Source organism: Mesocricetus auratus, unplaced genomic scaffold (genome assembly GCF_017639785.1).
Source record: "Mesocricetus auratus isolate SY011 unplaced genomic scaffold, BCM_Maur_2.0 Super-Scaffold_100007, whole genome shotgun sequence".
Lineage (NCBI taxonomy): Eukaryota > Metazoa > Chordata > Mammalia > Rodentia > Cricetidae > Mesocricetus > Mesocricetus auratus.
The window spans coordinates 30,475,116-30,494,909 of NW_024429191.1; the positions used below are offsets into that span (position 1 = coordinate 30,475,116).

The following is a 19,794-nucleotide window of genomic DNA, read 5'->3' on the forward strand; positions in this document are numbered from 1 at the left end:
GCACAATTAGTATTCAACCCACATGTCTTTAAATTTCCATGGCAGTCAAGTAAGACACAAAGGTTAAGTATTTAAAGACTGTATTTAAGTCACATTGTCACTTATAATCAGCTTATTTAACAACAGTTTAATGACTATTAGTTGAGAATTCAAAACAACATGCTATGGCATTAAAATATGCACAATTTATCGCCACCCAGTAGCAACTAGCCTATATTTTAGGAGATAAAGTAACTCAGGGAAAAGGGAGGACCTGAAAGACAATAAGAATTAAGAGGTAGAGGATTTTAACCTAAAACATTCAAGAAAACCACAATATGAAATAAAAGCATTTTCACAGCACAGATAACAACAGCAAAAGACCAAAAAATTCCCTGCGTCTTGTTTTGAACATTTTATCTAAAACAGATTCCACAGGTCTTCTAAATCCCAAATCTCTCATTTACCACATGACAGTGTGACCCGAGGAAAGTGGGTGACTTGTTCAAGTTAACACTGGGGGTGGGGGTGGGGATGTTAGAACTACATACCAGATTTTGGGGCACTATCACTTTTTTTCATGCATTGTGAAAACTCTGTGATACCCAAATCAGAATTCACAGCATGACACAATAGAGCTTATCTTCCCCATAAGTCATCATTTATGTATTAGCTACTTAAACCTGATATAAAATTTTACCATCTGAACCAAAGTGTTCTCCACTTTCATATAGTTACTCTGCTATGGTTTTACTATCTGGTATGATGCTGTACTTCAACTACAAGGTCCCCACATTAGTTATGGCTATTAAATATCTACATTAGTATGACATCTGATTATTATTAAAGAATTAATCAAGATGAAGGTGCCAGTGAAAAGTTCTCTCATGTATGAGTCCTCTGATGTCTTGTAAGGTTTGTACTCCTACTGAAGGCTTTCCCACATTCGTTACACTGATAGGGTTTCTCTCCTGTATGTATCCGCTGGTGCACTAGAAGGGATGAATTCTTAATGAAGGCTTTTCCACACTGGTCACATTCATAGGGCTTTTCACCAGTATGAATTCTTTGATGTTCAATAAGGTAGGCGCTTTGGCTGAAGGCCTTTCCACATTCAGTGCATTCATAAGGTTTCTCTCCAGTGTGTATAACCTGATGTACAGTTAGAGATGATCTCCCAGTGAAATGCTTTCCGCATACCATACACTCATAAGGTTTTTCACCAGTGTGGATTCTCCGATGCTGGGTAAGAGAAGAATTCTTACTAAAAGCTTTTCCACACTGGTTACATTCAAAAGGCTTCACTCCAGAGTGAAGTCTCTGGTGTTCTATAAGATATGTGCTTTGACTAAATGATTTACCACATTTGTTACATTTGTAGGGTTTCTCTCCAGTGTGGTTTCGCTGATGGAGAGTGAGAGTTGAGCTTTTACTGAAGGCTTTCCCACATTCACTGCACTCGTAGGGTTTCTCTCCGGTGTGACTTCTCTGATGAACAATAAGATGCATGCTTTGACTGAAGGCTTTCCCACATTCCTTACACTCATAGGGTTTTTCTCCGGTGTGAGTTCTCTGGTGCACTGTGAGATTCATGCTTTGTGTAAAAGCTTTCCCACAGTCGTTACATTTGTAGGGCTTCTCTCCAGTGTGAATCCTTTCATGTTGAATCAGGGATGAATTCTTACGAAAGGCTTTTCCACACTCTTTGCACTGATAAGGTTTCTCTCCAGTATGAGTTCTTTGATGAACAGTAAGGTTCATACTCTGACTGAAGGCTTTCCCACACTCATTACATTTGTAGGGTTTTTCTCCCGTGTGAGTCCTTTGATGTACGGTGAGAGAGGAGCGTTCGATGAAGTGCTTGTCACACACATTGCATTTATAAGGTTTCTCCCCAGTGTGAATTCTCTGGTGTTTGAGCAGGGATGAACTCTGGCTGAAGGTTTTCCTGCACTCATCACATTCATATATTTTCTTTCCTACAAACATTCTTGAAGTTTTCATTAACTCGGAATTTTGTTTTGAATCTTTTCCACATGAATTCCAATTATAGGGTCTTTTTGTCAAAGGAATGCTTTGCGTATCAAGCAGTGAACCTTCAGCGGAACATTTCTCAGTTTTATTACCTCCACATACCCTCTTTTCATTAAAGGTTTCCTTTTGAGCCACTGCCACTTGGCCCAGATATTTTTCCTCTTGCCGCTCTAACCAACAAGAGTGATCCCAGACAGCCCCTAAAGCTGAATGCCAGAGATCTTCCCTTTCCATTATGACCCCATGGGGCAAATTTTCAATAATGGACTCTGGAGTTAACTCTTTGATTTCAAGTCTTGTCTCCCACCCTGAAAAACAGTAAATAATTCAAATGCATACTGATTTCTGTGCTGAGTGACTAGAAACTACATAAAGGAGGATAAGAAAATAAAGGTAGAATAACTGTTAAGAGCAGTTAAGACATTTTGAAAGTATTTCCACAATTCTTTAGAGAAATCAAAACGTGAAGAACAGTGTGCCAGTCCACAGAAAACAGAAGAACTAAGATGATGGCAGGTCCACTGGATAAATAAGAGAGAAGGGGTTAACTCATCCAAGAGAGATGGATGGATCAAAAATGAATGTAGAACTAAGAGAAAATACACGGAAAAGACTGGCTAGGGAAAACAGATCAGATGATACGCTATGATGATTTGTGTTCATTTTCAGCCTGACAGAAACCAGAGTCACCTGGGAAGAGAATCTCAATGAAGGATTATCTAGATTGAGTTGAACTGTGGAGGATTACTTTAATTGCATTAATTGATGTGAGAAGGCTCTTCTGGGCCTTCTCTTGGGCAGAGGATCCTGGGATTATAGGAGTAGCAAAAAGCACCCAAAGAGGTTCCTTCACATGAATACTCAAAGTCATTTAAAAGAACAAAATCTGGTTTGAAGTGGCTCTTGTTCCTCAAAAACAACTTCCTAGCAAATGTTTCTCCAGGACTAGTACAGCAGCTGGTACAGATCATGCTCCTTTGAGCTGGGGCAGAGCTTGGCAGCATATTCCATACACGGGTGTTGAAGTCACGAAAGATACAAGATGGGGGTGAGGGGCTACAGATTTTAGCGGAGGCCAGGAAGTCTGCAGGGACTTCAATAGACTATTGTGTGAAACTGTGAAAATGAACTCTCAGTCACGGTGGATGTACACAGAATACTGGAGATGCCAGGTCTATGGAATATCTGCCAAGGTGAGGTGGAAGATGAAGTAAAGTTGGCCTTGTGGTGGGGGGAGAGAGGGAGGGAGGAAGAGTGTGTGTGTGTGTGTGTGTGAGTGTGTGTGTATGTGTGTGCGCGCGCGCCACAGGCAGCAAAGCAGGAGGGGTAGATACCTAAGCCACACAGAGCCCAGAACATTACATTAAGAGCTTCAGAATCAGACATGGCTTTCTTTGGTATGATTATTTTATGCCCTGTTTACTCTGTGCCCTTATATGTTGGAAGTATATACCTTTTTTTTTAATTAGTACTCACAATGAAAGAGACTGGACTTTTAAGGTATTGGAATTGTTAAATACAATGGGAACTTTTAAAGTTGGATTAAATACATTTTATAATATAGTAATGAGCCTGTGGGGTCAAGGGGTAGATGGTTATGGCTTAAAATTGATTCAAATTGTTATCAAATCGACAAGAGGGGGAATTGCTAGGGTTGATATTGTTACCTTGACAGACTCTAGATTCATCTGGGAAGGAAGCCTCAATGAAGGATCGTTAGGTTGGGCTGGCTAAAGACACACCCATGGGGGATTATCTTGATTTCATTAATTGATGTGGGAAGACCCACACTGATTGGATGGGATCACTGCCTGGATGGGAATTCTTTATAAGAAGGAAATAGCAAGCTGAGTACCAGCATTCATTACTCTCTGCTTCGTCACCATGCATGCAATGTGACTAGCTGTCTTAGTTTTCTGCCACTGTCTCTTCTCTGTCATGGTGGACTGTAACTGAGAACTGTGAGCTGAAACAACGTCTCCCCCCCCCCACCCCATGTTGCTTTGTTAGAGCAGCCAGAAAAGAAACCAAGATGCCCGCCCATCTGGCATTCCTTCCAATAGTTTCTTTCCTCTCATAAGCTTGCTTAGAACTCCACACCAAATTAATTTAATGAAGTATGAGAAGATTGTTGTCCCTTGAGTTACACATATGAGTTCAAATTGTGGATTTTAACAATACCTTAATGACTGGCTTGTTTCTTTGGATTTGAGTTTTCAGGTAAAAAAGAGGATAAAGTAATCTGACAAGGAGTAAGATGCTAACTAAATGTAAATTACCCTGTAGAATACCACCTGTCTACAACATAAATAAAAGGACACATCTGAAGCTCACCACTCTGAGGAGGACGATGCAGTCTTAAGGGCTTTTCTCCTCAAACTTTAAACAGTGTTCTACTCACAGATGTAACAGGCTAAACCTCCCTACTCTCTCCTAAGTTTTCTTTCTGTGAAGTTGAGAACTTGGTAAGAGAATCTGTTGAGCTGCTAGAGGTAACTGCACAGAGGGAAGAATGAGGAGCCTCTGAGGTTCATAAGACCCCACTATTTATCCCAAACAAATTGGCCTGGAGGCAGTGAGGAGAGAGGACAGGGACCTGTAGGCTCAGACTCAGCTCTTAGGACTGCTGATCAGTCGATAGAGCAGAGACCAACACAGCACACAGTAAATCAAAGGCTTTGAAGCAAGAAATAAAGTAACAGAGCTTCTCCCTTCCAAGCTGACCTGCTTTAATGAAAAGAAAAATGGGAAGTCAAGCAGGAATTAGCACGAAAATACATGTCCCTGAGTAATTCTGGAGAGAATGTCTATCTAGTGGTCTCAGCAAACAATATATGAGCTGGCAGCCCTCTCTTGCCCAGATCACTCTGGCCACATCCAGTTATCCAGTTAACCTTCTTTGAGAATAGATGAATTGTTACTCAGAATCCGACAAAAGCTTCATGGGAGAATCCATTAGCACAGATAGATGGCAACGCTGTAAAGATGAGCCGGGAAAGGGAATGGTGATAGCTAATCTTGGTTGTCAACTTCACACTGGCTCACTTTCCTCATGAAAAGGCATGTCCACTTTGTCCTTACTTGTAGAGTCATTGTATCTATGGCAAGCATTAGAATGTAATAGTTGTTCATCTCTAGAGTAACAGTAGAATGTGTTAGCATTTGTTGAAGGTACCTAGACCTTGAAGAAATCAGAGTAGAGAACAGTGATTGTTTTCTATGCTTTTTTCTGTTTTATATTTATTTTTATTATGTACCAATCCCAGTTTCCTCTCCCTCCCTTCTGTTTTCTATGACTTACAGAGTTATTTTTCTGAGGAAGGTTTTCATCTGTTGTAAGACTTTGGTCACAAGACTATCTAGGCACACTTGGAGTGTCTTGAATTCTTGGGTACTGTAAACACTAAACAAAAAGGACTAAAGGTTGCAGGCTGTGATGATTTCCTTCAGAGAACAGATAGAATAGATAAAAGGGGTTTTGTTATGAGGAACTTGTTGTACCTCAAATACAACCTTTGCATACAATCAATAAATATGCTTCTCATTGGAGGTTCGAGGTTCAGTTCACAGAAACTGTTCTTCCCCACTGCCAGAGAGCCTAAAATTACATTCTGGAGTGACTCTCCTTCTTTGACTGTCCCATGTAACACAGAACACCCGACACTTACTGGAGTAGATAACTTATTCTGATTATGCATTTGCCTTTCCTGCATGGAATGCCTGTGCCAAGTTATCATCTGTAGACTCACAGAATGCTTTCTTCACCATCATGCATCCATATAGCATTGCTTATAACCAAGAAACTCACTTCACAGCCAGAGAAGCGCAACAGTGGGCCTACCCTCATGGACTCCACTGGTCTTAATCATGTTTTCCATCATCCTGAAGCAGCTGGCCTGATAGACTGGCGGGACAGCCTTTTGAAGGTACAGTTATAGTGCCAATTAGGTGGCAGCAGCCTGGATGGCTAGGACAGGGTTTTCCAGAAGATTATATGCTTTGAATCCATCGTCCAACATATGGTATAGTTTCTCCCACAGCCAGGATCCACGGGTCCAGGAATGAAGGGGATGGAAATGGGAATAGTTCCCTCTCTATCCACCCCAGTGACCCATTCGAAAAATTTTTACTTCCTGTTCCCATGCCCTTAAATTCTGCTGGCCTAGAATTTTTGGATCCAGATGGAGTAGCACTCCTGCTAGGAGATACAATAAACATTCCATTGAACTGGAAGCTCAGATTTCTCCCTGGCCACTTTGAGTTTCTGGTCCCCTCAATCCCAGATTATCAGGGAGAAACTGGATTGTTTCTCCACAATGGAGATAAGGAAGAGTGTGTCTGGAGTATAGGAGATCCTTTAGGGTGTCTCTTGGTGCTACCATGGTCTGTGGTTAAAGTCAATGTGAAACTAAAACAGCATATTTCAGGCAGGATGACAAAGGGTCTAGACCTCAGGAAAGTAGGGATCACTCCTCCAGGAAAATAACCAAGACCTTCTGAGGTACTTGCTGGGGACAGAAGAAATACAGAATGGGTAGTAGAGGAAGGTAGTTATAAATAAATACCATCTAAAGCCAATGCAAAAGAAAAATAAATTGCAACTGATATGAATGTTTCTGTCCTATTATGTTAAGAATGAGTTTGTGTAGGGATGTAAAAACACAAAAACAAAGGAATGAGTTTGTGCATATATATATTTACATTAAGTGATGTTTGTGTTCCTGTTTCTTTATCATATAATATCAACTGAGATAATTAACAGTTACTGCATTTAAGTTATAAGACACTAAAAGACTAACCATTCCTCAAGGGTTATTGCCACCTATATACATTTACAATTGTACATAGGGTAGTTATATCATATTAGGTGGAATTATGACCTTCTTATTGTTTTCATTTGGAGATGTGATTATGCGTCAAGTTGACAAAGGATGGCATACTTGTGATGGTAAATCTTGGTTGTCAACTTGACTACATCTGTAATAACTAAGACCCAAACAGCTCGGTATGTCTATGGGGATTCACTTGATTGGATCCTTCACCCTAAATCTGGGTCAGTTGAAATAGGAAGACTCACCATAAATACAGGTCACACTTAGTGGCAGTCCACATAAAAGGGCGCGAGAGAAGGAAGCTTTTGCTTTTGCCTGCTTGCCCTCACTCTCACTAATAGTTCATTATCCCTGTCCTGAGGCATTCTTCACTGGTATTAGAGGCCACTTCTTTAGCATTCCAATATAGACTGAAGAGCAGCTGAGACATCTAGACTCATGGATTGAATACTTACTGGATTCTTGGATTTCCTTTAAGAGACAACCACTGCTGGACTAATTGGACCACAGCCTGTAAACCAGTCTAATAAATCCCCATCTGTTTAGAGAACTGTGACTAAAACAGAAGTCATCACACATCAGAACAGTGGTCAGTCCTGGGTAGAGGTAGGAGGGTGAGTGGGATGCTGGTTCTTGACCTAGGTTCTGGACCCAGGTCTCCGTTCTCTTTATTCTTCACTAATTTTCATCACCACTAACTACACAGAAAATCAGGATGGCACAGTGGTTAGGCTAACTGTGGAGCCAGATTATCTATCTAGCTCAAATTTGATTTCAAACACTCTTAGCTGTGTGACTTTGTGCAAGTTTCTTAATCTTTCTGTGTTCCAGTCTCCTCATCTGTTAGATGGTATTTGTATTATTTATATAAGAAAAAATGGTTAACTATTAATTTATTAAAGGTTTAACAGAATATGCACTGTGTCAAATAGTATATATAATTTATAAATCCTTCTGTTTATATATATTCCAAAAAATCTAGAAAAAGAATAAAGCATTTGCTATTCTGCAAAATGTTAACAGTTTTAAACTCAAATTATCTTAGCACTATACAGAACTTAACAAGGTTCAATATATTATTTATTAATTTAGATGCTTAACTTAATGCAAATTCTTAGGACTTAATTCTTAAGAAAAAGACAAACAAAAAGATTACCTACAAACCTTAACAACTGGCCTAGGAGATCCTTGCAGGAACACAGGATGCCAGAAGAGAATGCACCAGTCCTGCAAAGGTGAGGAAAGACTCGTGAGACTTGAGAACTGAACTCGGCCATCATTATACATCTTCCAAAACCAAAACACGCCTCTGTGCAGTCGGACATTTACCTAGTAACATGACACCACTTACCTGCTAACCTGACAGTGATATGCAAGGAGATCTGGAATGAGCATGCTCCGCACTGCACAGCATTGTGTTCCCAGGGCTTTCCAACGCTCTCCACTTTCCTAGGAAAGCCCAGTTTCTCCTCTAGAGGATAAGAGATCCACTCCAGTGGAGAACACAGCAGGGGTCTCTTCTCCTCTTCCTTCCCTTCCATCTAACCTTGACGAAACGCCAGGCTGTACTTCCTTCTTCCACACATACACAGCACACCCACTCAGCACTGAGCAGACTCTTCCCTGCGTTGCACGGCTCTGCACCCGAGGCACTCTCTCCTTCAGAAAGGCAATCTACACATCAGCGCCTAGGCACAGGCTGTCCCTATGCTCAGAATACTATCCTGGACCTATGGCTTTATTTGAGCTTCTGTTCAAAGTCACGGCCCCTACAGAGCAGAACCAAGCTGGCTCCTTAGGCTGCTGTCTCTTTCACCCAGTCACTGACTGTGCTACTCCCCACTCCTCTTTCCCTTCTCCCCCGACCTCTCCCTTCTCTATCAATGTATAAGCTCCCTAACCAGAAAGAACATAAGCGCCTCAAGCAAATTCTGCCCACGTTGCTTTCTTGCTATATTCCAGGGCCAGAAAGACAGCCTAGTACTTAATGAGTATTTGTGGAATGAATAAACTACTTACAACACAATAAACACAAACAGCAATAGTAATCAACACCACAGAAATCTACAATGAAAGCAATTAAGCTCCTTTCAGGTACTGTGTTATACCAGACAAATGAACATTACAAATCACAAGCATAAAGCAGGACTGGGAGCTGTACAAGAAGTAGCATATATCCTTCAACCCAGCAAGCCCTCTTTAGAATCCTATTCTCTAGCAAGCTCGCTGAAAGCCAGCTGTGGTGGTTGGACCATTTTATTCATGTTGTAAAATTAAACATTCACAAGGAAAGTTTTGTGAATTTCTTCATGCAAATACCAGATGGGCTGCTTCTGCATGGAGATACAAACAGAGGCAGGCTTACTGGAGGTCTGGAGGAGAATCTTCAGAAGACAAGCCACTAGTCCTGACTTTTGTGTGTGGCCTCATGCCTCACTACTGCTAGTTAAACTTCGGGGATGTATTTCAGAATTGGCCTCACCTTGACCAACACCCTCACGAACACAGAGCAACAGCACCACAGCCCAGTAGCCAGCGCTTTCCTGCTTTGCCTTAGCTCGCTTATGAGCAGCTCCTACCAAGGCACTCACTGAATGTGCCTGCTGATAACCTCCTTTTATCTATGTCTATGAAAATTATAAACACTCTTTTTCCTTCAGAAAATGCATGCCTAGACTCAGAGTAACTGTTTTCCTACTTCCCTGACAAACTGCACAGACAGCAGGGGGTCCCCAGAGAGAGGATGGGACATATGTGGAAGTCAGACAACAGCCAGTCTCTCCTCAGCTTCCTTAGTGCTTTTTTTAGTTTTGAAAGTCTGAATCCACAGAAATGAGAGAATAATGAACACATCTGACCCTTACTCAGATTCTCTGGCTGCGGATACTCGGGCCCCACTTATCCTGTTTCTCTATGTTGTACATACATGCTGGCTTTGCTAGACCACTTTCTAGCTCCCTGGTGTGACATGCTAGCCCTGAGCACCCCAGCATCTACTCCTAGGACATGTTCCAATAAATTACATGATACTAACACTGTCAAGACATTATTATTAGTGCAATACATTCTTTTGTTTTTGAGACAGGGCTGATGTCAAGTTCTCCATTACTCTCCACCTTCTTTCCTTTATTTATTTATTTATCTGTCTATCTATCTATCTATCTATCTATCTATCTATCTGCCTATCTGTTGCGTTCCAATCCCAGTCCCCCCTCCCTCCTTCCCTCCCACCCCTTCCACTCCCCACTCCTCCCATCTGCTCCTCAGAGAGGATAAGGCCTTACCTAGGAAGTCTACTAAGTCTGTCCCATCATCTAGTTGAGGCAGGACCTTTATTCTGTTTCTCTGTGTTGTACATACATGCTGGCTTTGCTAGGCCACTTTTTAGTTCCCTGGTGTGACATGCTAGCCCTGAACAACGTCATTATTTCTTACTGCTGAGTAGTACTCCATTGTATAAATGTACCACATTTTCTTTAGCCATTTTTCAATTGAGGGGCATCTAGGCTGTTTCCAAGATCTGGCTATTACAAATAATGCTGTTATGAACATAGTTGAGCAAATGTCCTTGTGGTGTGAATGTGCCTCCTTCAGGTATATGCCCAACAATGGCATTGCAGGGTCTTGAGGTAGGCAGATTCCTAATTTTCTGAGAAATTGCCATACTGATTTTCACTCCCATCAGCAATGGAAGAGTGTTCCCCTTTCTCAACATCCTCTTCAGCATAAGCTGTCATTGGTGTTTTTGATTTTAGCCATTCTGATGTTCAGTCTCTCATGGAATGATGAAGTTCACCAATTTGGCTACACTGTGGCCATCCAGCCCCAGGGATCTTCCCGTCTCTGCTGCCTAGTGCTGGATTGTAGTGTGTGCACCCTGCAATCGATAGCCTGGCTTCTACGTGGGCCCTGGGGGTTGAACTCAGGTTCTCAGACTTACACAGAGCACATTACCAACTGAGCCATTTCTAAGTCCCTTGCTTATTCTTTAGCTTAAAAAATACATTTTGAAGCAATGGGGCAAGAAATATGGGAAAAGCAAGATGTAAAGGTGTTTTCTGCGCAGAAAAGTCAGTGATATCATCTCAAAGAGAACTTCCAGCTGTGACAGGGACTGACCAAGGCACTAAGCATTAAGAGCTGCATGGCAGGGATGAATGAAAGGTGGACACAGACAGGGCATTCTGGAGTGATCAATGGAATATATAAAATGTAGAGCTGCTAGAAATGCAAGAAAAACTACCACCATTTCTCACTTTTTAAAATATGCAGACTACTCAAAATGCCTATCAAGGCAGGAAGAAAAGAAAGCTCCCAAATGTTTACATGAACAAGGGGAAGGAAGCTAGGAATACAGGTTAGGCCTGTGAACAAAGGCAGCTGAAGGTGGCGGAGAGGAAACTGTCATTGTGGACATTCCCAAATGCTCAGTGGCTGCCGCACAATGCACAAATGCTACAGTGTAGTGACTCAAGCCTCACGATGCATCATCCCCTCCCCCAAGACCAGGACATAAGGCTAACAAGGAAGGACAAGTCTCATCAGCACAGGGGCACTGTCCTCATAAAGGACACATCTGTGGGAGCTGGTATCTCCAGAGACCCAAGATTGCCTTTCACACTTCCTCTTACTAAGACACCCATGTTACATTACAAGTCCTTGCATCAAACACTTACCCAGAGAGATGCAACCTGGGAGTTCTTTTTTTCTCAGGCTCAGTCCTTGTTCCAGTTCAGAGATCACATTTGACTTGGAAGGTTGATGTCCTGCTTAGGAGGAAAGAGACCGAGTTTGGGTCCTGAAATTAGTCAACACCCAATCCCAGCACAGGTCAGATTTCCATTACCATCTTTTCCATTCTCTATAGACTTCACCTAGAAATATGGGACAGTAAGGGAAGATCCTAAACAATGCCCCATGAGAGCTGGGATTTCAAGTCAAACCCATGAAGTCCATATGGCAGATGGCTGAAGGGGGAAGGTGTTAAGAATCAGGTCTTGAGTTGCAAGTTGGGGGGAGGAGGGGTTCTCACCCAGGGAGACCAGGTTCCTGTAGTTATCCAGCGTCACCCTGCCACACGGGTTCCTCTGCACAGAATCGAGCTGCATCCACTCCTCCCAAGTGAAGTTCACAGACACATCCTTGAATGCCACTGACTCCTGAAACCACAAATTCCTCCTTAACAGGGAATTTTGCCTTGAAAAAAGACCATGCAGTGCCAGGAGCAACATGGTATAGGTTTGTGTGAGGAAAACATACTACATTCTGACAAAAACAAAACATGTGCAGCAAACCACAGACATTATGAGCCAGAGAAAAAAAGAACAGGGAATTGTTGTAGTTTCCTGTTTCATAAAATATTCTGACAAAAGCAACTTAAAGGAGAGCTTACTTTGGCTTACAGTTCAAGGGTGCAGAACTTTATGCTGCAAAAATCAAGATGGCAGGAGTAAGAAGCAGCTGGTCACATGACATCCACATTGGGAAGCAGAGAGGGGTGAGTGCATGGCAGAGCTCAACCGGTCACATGACACCCACAGTCAGGAAGCAGAGAGAGATGAATATATGGCAGAGCTCAGCTGGTCACATGACACCTATAATCAGGAAGTAGAGGGGCATAAGTGCATGGCAGAGCTCAGCTGGTCACATGACACCTACAATCAGGAAGTAGAGAGGATGAGTGCTGCTGCTCTGCTCCCTTTCTCCATGCACACCACCCAGGGTCCCAGCCAGGGGATGGTGCCGCCCACCATGGGAAGGTCTTCTCACTTTAACCCAATCAAGATGGCATGCCCCAAAGCCCATCTCCCAGGTGATTCTAGATTCTGTCAAGGTGACAATTAACACTGACCAACTCAGGAAATAAGGACAGGAAAAGAAGGTACATAAATGTGCTATGGTTTGGCTCTAAGTTAGTTTAAATGAGCCCAAAGGCTCAAGTGTTAGAAGCCTGGTCCCCCAGTGGCAATGTTTAAGAGGTTGTGGGAGAGCTGGGTGGATGGAGCAGCTAAGAGTAAGTGATGCGAACAAGCAGACCCGAGTTCAGACCCGAGGACTCACACTGAATGCAGTCTGCCCGTAACCCTAACACTGACAGCTACAGATGGTAGAGGATGGTAGTTTTCTGGCCAACTAGCTTCTGTTTCAGTGAGAGACCTTGTTTGAATATAAAAATATCATGAAGTAACCGAGGAAGACACCTGTGTCCTCTTCTGGCCTTTGCAAACATAAGCACTGGCATGTACATCTACACACACACACATACACACACACACACACACAGGTGGTGAGGCCTTTAATGACCTCGGCCTAGTGGGAAGCTGCTGCTGGCCCTTCCTACATGTTCTCACCTTCTCGCCTGCATTCCTGACACTGCGACACCATCCAGTATGCAGTCTTCACCATAGCTACACAGAAGCTAGTGCCATGAGACTTAACCATGCCACGTGCATGGCAGACACTTAAGTAAAGGCAGTGGCTTCCATCAGCGCCATGGGGGAGTGATGTGACTGAAACTTGCACCTCCATACAGTGAATCCTCTAAGGCATCCTTCCTTCCCCAGACCTTGAGATGGGCAGATACTCCCTCCTCACCACACCCCTGCCTTTCCCTTTCCTAGCTTTTCTGACTCCTGGTAGTCCATACGCCCTATAAACACCAACTCATCTCTCCTGTGACTTTGGCTTCCTCTCCAGCCTTTGAGTACCATCAAGAACTCCCGTGTCAGCTGAAAGCAGAGGTGAAGGACACTGAAGGGACCCAATGCCCTACTACTCCAATACATCTGTCCTTTGTAATGCAGTCCACTCACACTATGGGAGTAAAAGACATCTGACAATGAGGTCTCACCTGAGCTCCCAATGGCAGAGGCCCAACAGCCATTGCCTTCCTCCTTCCTGTGGGGCCTTCCTACAGAATGTGCAGTCTCTAGAGGTGGGACTGAGGGAGGGAAAGGAAGCCGTGAGAGAGACTCCTGCCGCAATGAAAAATAAAATACCTACAAATAAATAAGAAGTATGAGGCATTTACATAAATACAATTGAAGATTTTACCTATAAACTTTGCTTTGTTAAGCTTACACAGGTACATAAAAAGAAATGAATGGAGAGGTATGCTGTACTCATGGGCAGGATGGCTCAAGATTCTAAGCTACTACTTTCTTGATCTGAATCAATACACTTAAGACATTCCTAAACAGCGTACATACCTCAATGACAATATTTTAAAGTTAATCATAGAAAATTATTAATCATGTTGCATAACATCTTTTTTTAAGATTTATTTATTTTCTGTGTATGAGTGTTCTGTGTACCACGCTCATGTCTGCTGTGGGAGGTTGTGAGAAGATTCCCTGGAACTGGAGTTACAGATGGTTTTAAGCCTCCATGTGAGTTCTGGGAACCAAACCTGGGTTCTCTACAACAGCAGCAAGGGATCTTCACTGCTAAGCCTCCTCCCCAGTCTTGGAAAAAAAACCGTTTAAAAGAAGTCTAGTGAGGGCAAACGCCAGGTATTCTCACATATATGTGGAAGCTGAGAAGGTCGATTTTAATGAAGCAGGGTACTTCGGTGGCTACCAGACGCTGTGAAGCAGAGTTGGGCGTGGAGGGAGGTTAGCTAGCAGACACAAGAATAAAGTTAAGCAAGAGAATTCTCTTTTAACCTTCTACAGCACAAAAGGTTAGCTATAATCAACTCATACTAGTTTACTTGTAAATCAGCAAGGAGTTTTCGTTGTTTTGCTTGCACATGTATGTGTGGTGTATCCGCATGTGTGAGTGTGTATTATGTGGGTGGCAGAGGATTCTTGGATTCCTGCTTTACTACTCTCTGCCTTGTTCCTTTGAATCTGGTCGGTGGATGGACAGCAAACCCCAGCAATCCTCTTGCCTCTGTGCCCCACCTCCCCAGCCCTGGGTTTACACACTCCTCTAAAGCCACACCCAGGTTCTTACATGGTGCTGTCATCTGAATTCAGGTCCCCAGGCTTCCACAGAGGTACTTTTACCTCCCCAGCCCTGGGTTTTCACACTCCTCTAAAGCCACACCCAGGTTCTTACATGGTGCTGTCATCTGAATTCAGGTCCCCAGGCTTCCACAGAGGTACTTTTACCTCCCCAGCCCTGGGTTTTCACACTCCTCTAAAGCCACACCCAGGTTCTTACATGGTACTGTCATCTGAATTCAGGTCCCCAGGCTTACACAGAGAGGTACTTTTACCTCCCCAGCCATCTCTCAGCCCTTCCTCCCCTTTCATTGTTGGGACAGGGTCTCACACAGTTCACGCTGTCCATGAACTTGCTGTGTAACAGAAGATGACCTTCAACTCCTGCCTTTGCTCCTCAGGCGCTGATTACATTCAGCTGAAGAAAGCATTTTCAATACTCCCAACACAAAGAAATGACTAAGGCTTATGCTAATTATTCTCATTTGAGCATACAGTGTATAATCTGAAAGGCCAAACCAAGGCCATCCTAGGGAAAAAGGGCCAAAAGCAGCACGGTGTGAGAACCTGACCCCATGACCTGTGCAGATGGTTTACCATCCCCCCAGAAAAGGCAGGAAGGGGAGACAAATGGCCCTGACCCCAGGACAACCAACCTGAAAAGTTGAGAAACAACTTGTATGGGTACAAGAGATAAACTCCTGGAAAGCCCCCAATCCCCCTGGACTCTGCAGCCCATCAACTTCAAACCCATACCCCTAACCCTATTCTGTGACCTTTGCCTTTATAAACCCCTCACTTATGAGACTCGAGGCCTTCTCCTGCGGCTGCTGCATCAATTGGTGGGATGAGGTCTCTGCCTAGGTTTGAATTTAATAAAGAAACTGTGTGCTTGCATTCAGTGACTCAGCTCCTTGGTGGTCTCTCTGGGGGTCTTGTGGACTGGGCATCAAATTATAATACTATCACACACAAATATGCACATTATTTCAATTTAAAGTTATTGTCATGAAAGAGAACTTGCCCACCAGAGTTTTAAATGACATTAAAACTAGAACACAATTGTCTTAGTTATTGCAGTAATGACACACTGCTTGAGGAGGAATGGGTTTCTTTGGCTTATATTTCCATGACACTGCTCACTATTGAAGAAAGTGAAGGCAGAAACTCAAACAGGCAGGAGGTGATGCAGAGGCCATGGAAGAATACTGCTTATTGGTTTACTAATTAATTATGGCTTGCTTGGCCTGCCTTTTTTTTTTTAAGAGCCCAGCACAACCAGCCCAGGGATGGTACCACCCACATATCAACCACTAATTAAGAAATGCCCTAGAGCCAGATCTTATGGAGACATTTTCTCAACTGAGGCTCACTCTTTTTGTATGGATAACTCCAACCTGTGTCAAGTTGAAACAAAACCAGTCAGCTCAATAGTATTACCAAAGAATGTCTGACATATTAAATGTCTTGTCAACACACCTACTGTGAGAATAGCAGCATGCCAAGTAATAGTGAGTTCAGCTGCAAATACAACAGGCAAAGTCTTCACCTTCATGGATATTACAGACTAACAAGAAACAACAATGCAATAAATCTAAATCCTAGTAGTATAAGTAGTTCAGAAAATACACACACACACACACAGAGAGAGAGAGAGAGAGAGAGAGAGAGAGAGAGAGAGAGAGAGAGAGAGAGAGAGAGAGAGAGAGAGAGAGAGAATTCAGGGGCTGAGTTATAGCTCAATGAAAGCCCCTGAATTTGATCCCTACCACAGTGAAGGCAGGGGGTAGGTGGGGTGGACTAAGACTGAGAAAGATGGCATCTCTTATCAACGATGAAAGGATTAACTATCCAATAACATAACAAGGAAAAGAGTAAGGATGCAAAAATGGAATGAGAATTCAGTAAGAAACTATAAATGAACATCTTTGTGATGTTATGAAACAGAAATCTCTCTAATTATTGTAAACACAATGGAGGTGGAGGGAGGCAGCCCTGGGATAGCTCAGTGGATAGTGCATTTGCTGTGTAAGCATGAGAAAAAGGATGCAGGCAGACTGCCTGTGGGTTTGATGTCAGGCCTCATATACTTGGACACATGTGCATATACACACATGTGAAAATGGAAAAAGAAAACAAAGGGAAGGTTTATATGACTATAGGAATATGTGACTTTCTTTATATTCATGAAACCTGTTTGTAGAACAGATGTAAAAGTTATTAATAAAATGAGCTGGAGTTTAGCTCTGGGATATATTTTTTTTTGAAACAGGGTCTTACTATGTAGCCTTGGCTGGCCCAGAACTCTCTATGTAGAGCACAGGGATCTCAAACTCATCCCCCTTACTCTGTGGGATTAAAGGAACACACCATCACAAATGGCCTACACCAAGGCTTAAAAGAGTATTAACACTTCAAGTTGGTGTGGGATCAGTCACTCTTACACTTCAACCATTTTTATAAACTGCTGCTTTCTGTCTGTAAAGAATAAGACAGGGGGTGTCCAAAGGTCTTACTGTAACATTGACCTGGATAATTTCACTTGAAGATCTGTGGAAAGAGGCAGTCCAAGGAATGACATAAATAGATGGCCTGTACCATTTACAGTGTTAAAATAGAAAATAACAAAGTTCCAAAGAGACAATTAGATTTGGCAACATTCATACTTTTCCCTCCCATTCATTAAAATGACAGTATTAGCTGCCCTTAAAAATTAATGTTTTAAGTGCATTCTCTATCTTCATTGGGTGGTGGCACCACAGTTTAAAAGCACTTCAAGCTTCTTACAAAATGCATTTCATAACTCCATTTGTAAAGGTGACTAACATTCCTACTGTTAGAAGTAAAATGTTTCTTTTTATACATATACACGTATTTACACACGCACGGATTTTTGACAGATTTCGAATGACTTTGATCGTTTATTTTCTCGTTGACCAATAATGTACTGAAAGAGAAGAAATCTGGAGGGCACGTTCTCTTAGCCAGGACCCCCACTCTGCATGCTTCCTTTGCTCCTGCAAGCAGAGGGCGCATCCCGAAAAGCGGTGTGCACAAAGGCAGGAGACCCCGACTGCGGGCGGCCCCGAGTCCTCCCGGGTTTCCGAGAGCGGGTCCCCCACTCGTTCGCGCCGCATACCGGGCCAGGGCTGCCCGGCTAGGTAGAGTTCGCAAGCAAGCCGGTGCGACTCATTCCGGGGTACAGCAGTGGCGGAGCTCGGGTCTCGGTCAGGGGGCCTGCGGCCTGGTGCCCGCATGTGCGGTGCACCTGAGACTCCGCAGGGTTCGCGGAGGACTGCGCAGCTCACTGCCCGGCCGGCCCCGCCTCGGGCGGCAGCCCGGGCTCCCAGTGGGAACGCCGTCACCTTCCCGCTCACAGACCACCCGCCCGAGGAGCCTCACTCACCCCAGTCACGGAAGAAAAACCAGAGGCTGGTGGCACACGCAGCCGCGCCGGCCGCGCTGAACTACATTTCCCACAAGGCCATGGGGCCTCGCCAAGGTAACCCATTGCGCAGACGCAGCTGGAAGGCTCTGGCTAGGGGTGTGTCCCCTGGTACCCGCGCTGGATGGCTGGCCACCCCTAAACCTGTTGTCTTAAAGAAATCGATTCTAGAATCTTCTTTCCCTAAAGTAAGAGGACCCTCGACACCCCCTTCCATGAGGGAGCATGAGAGGTAAGCCAGTAATGTAATGTCCTAGAGACTTCGTGGCGCTCCGTGAGCGGGGAGCTAGACTTCCCTACCAGATGCTCCCTGGGGCTGCTGGATTGCTTCTGAGGAAAACCAACTGTCTCGTGGATGGAACTCGGGGATGTTTAGGTAATTTCAGCTGCATCTGCCGCTGTGGAACTTGGAGAAGCGTGTGGCATCTTAGGATAAAAAGATAGGTTAGCGACTGTAATGTTTGCTTGTCTAAAACTAAATAAAGGTGGTCGCCTGTGTCTTTAATGTTTTTCGGGGGAAAAAAAACCGACATAATCATACTTGCATACAGTGCGCTGTGGTCACATTCATCCCTTGCTACCCTCTTTCATCCACGTGCTGCTTCGCTGACCTCCTTCCCCAATAGTCCCTTCTACACCCCACTCCCCACCGTGTTCTTTTCCCCTCAGGATGCAAATCTTCCGTTTCCTTTAACAAAGGCTGGGTCCTGAACCAAACATTGGGAGAGGCCTCTGGAGGCCACTTTTTGATGTGGCTCAAAAAACCTGCTGAGACTCCTACCCTCTACATATGAGCACATTCCTTAAGCCCCACCCATTATGTTTTAAATCTGTGACATACTTTTAGCAGAAAGCTCCTCCTTGATGTCCACCGTGCTGCTTGTTGGCTATAAATCTCTAGCTGGCATTTTTGTATTCAGAGTTGAGCTCTTGTTTAATGCTCTGGAACTGGAGTTAGGTTCCCCTTCCTGTCCAGGTGTTGTTACTGTTCCATTTATTGAACAGATATGGGTGATAAAAATTTTCTGCGGCTGGAGTATTGACTCCGCAATTAAGAGCACTGGCTGCTTTTGCAGAGAATCTTAATTTGGTTCCCTGTAGTTGGACTTTCTTTGGAACGCCAGCTCCCAAATAATGACACAGATACTTACCAATTATGAAAGCTTGTTCCCAGCTAGCCCTCATAACCTAACCTGTTCATATTAGTCTACGTTCTGCCATGCTGCTAGCTACCTCTCCTCCCTACTGTTGTTTCCTCCCCACCCCTGCCCCCAGTGTCTTGCTGGTGAATTTTCCGTACCTCAGATTCCTCCCAGAATTCCTCTCTTCAGAAGTCCCGCCTATCCTCTCTTGCCTAGCTATTGGCTATTCAGCTCTTTATTAAGCCAATCAGAAGATTTCTTGGCAGAGACACATCTTTACAGCGTACAAAAAGTTTATGCCACAACAGTTCCCAGCACCCACATGGCAGCTCACAATTGTGACTCAAGTTCTAGGTTTCAGACGTCCTCTTCTGACCTCCTCAGAAACTGCATACTTGACATCCATGCATGCAGGC

At 43.7% G+C, this 19,794-nt stretch overlaps 1 protein-coding gene and 1 long non-coding RNA gene across 9 annotated transcripts; both read right to left on the bottom strand.

Annotated features, from left to right (window-relative positions):
• Positions 1-63: 63 nt before the first annotated feature.
• On the bottom strand, positions 64-8,073 carry Zfp2 (ZFP2 zinc finger protein). Of its 4 annotated transcripts, none has more exons than XM_040748548.1 (2): positions 8,010-8,073; positions 64-2,321 (listed from the first exon to the last, which is right to left on the bottom strand). In XM_040748548.1, exon 2 carries the CDS (start codon positions 2,245-2,247, stop codon positions 865-867), a length of 1,383 nt encoding a protein of 460 aa, XP_040604482.1. In that variant the 5' UTR covers positions 2,248-2,321; positions 8,010-8,073; the 3' UTR covers positions 64-864. The 4 variants fall into 4 exon arrangements, with proteins under 4 accessions (XP_040604482.1, XP_040604483.1, XP_040604481.1 ...); XM_040748549.1 differs by having other exon boundaries at positions 8,002-8,018; XM_040748547.1 differs by lacking the exon at positions 8,010-8,073 and adding an exon at positions 5,315-7,981.
• Positions 8,074-11,554: 3,481 nt separating this feature from the next.
• Positions 11,555-18,229, bottom strand: LOC106021291. Of its 5 annotated transcripts, none has more exons than XR_005878196.1 (5): positions 18,198-18,229; positions 13,696-13,785; positions 12,238-12,499; positions 11,878-12,004; positions 11,555-11,611 (listed from the first exon to the last, which is right to left on the bottom strand). It is a non-coding gene; the product is annotated as an uncharacterized LOC106021291 (long non-coding RNA). The 5 variants fall into 5 exon arrangements; XR_005878192.1 differs by having other exon boundaries at positions 12,238-12,439; positions 18,198-18,223; XR_005878195.1 differs by lacking the exon at positions 18,198-18,229 and having other exon boundaries at positions 13,696-13,820.
• Between the last annotated feature and the right edge of the window lie 1,565 nt (positions 18,230-19,794).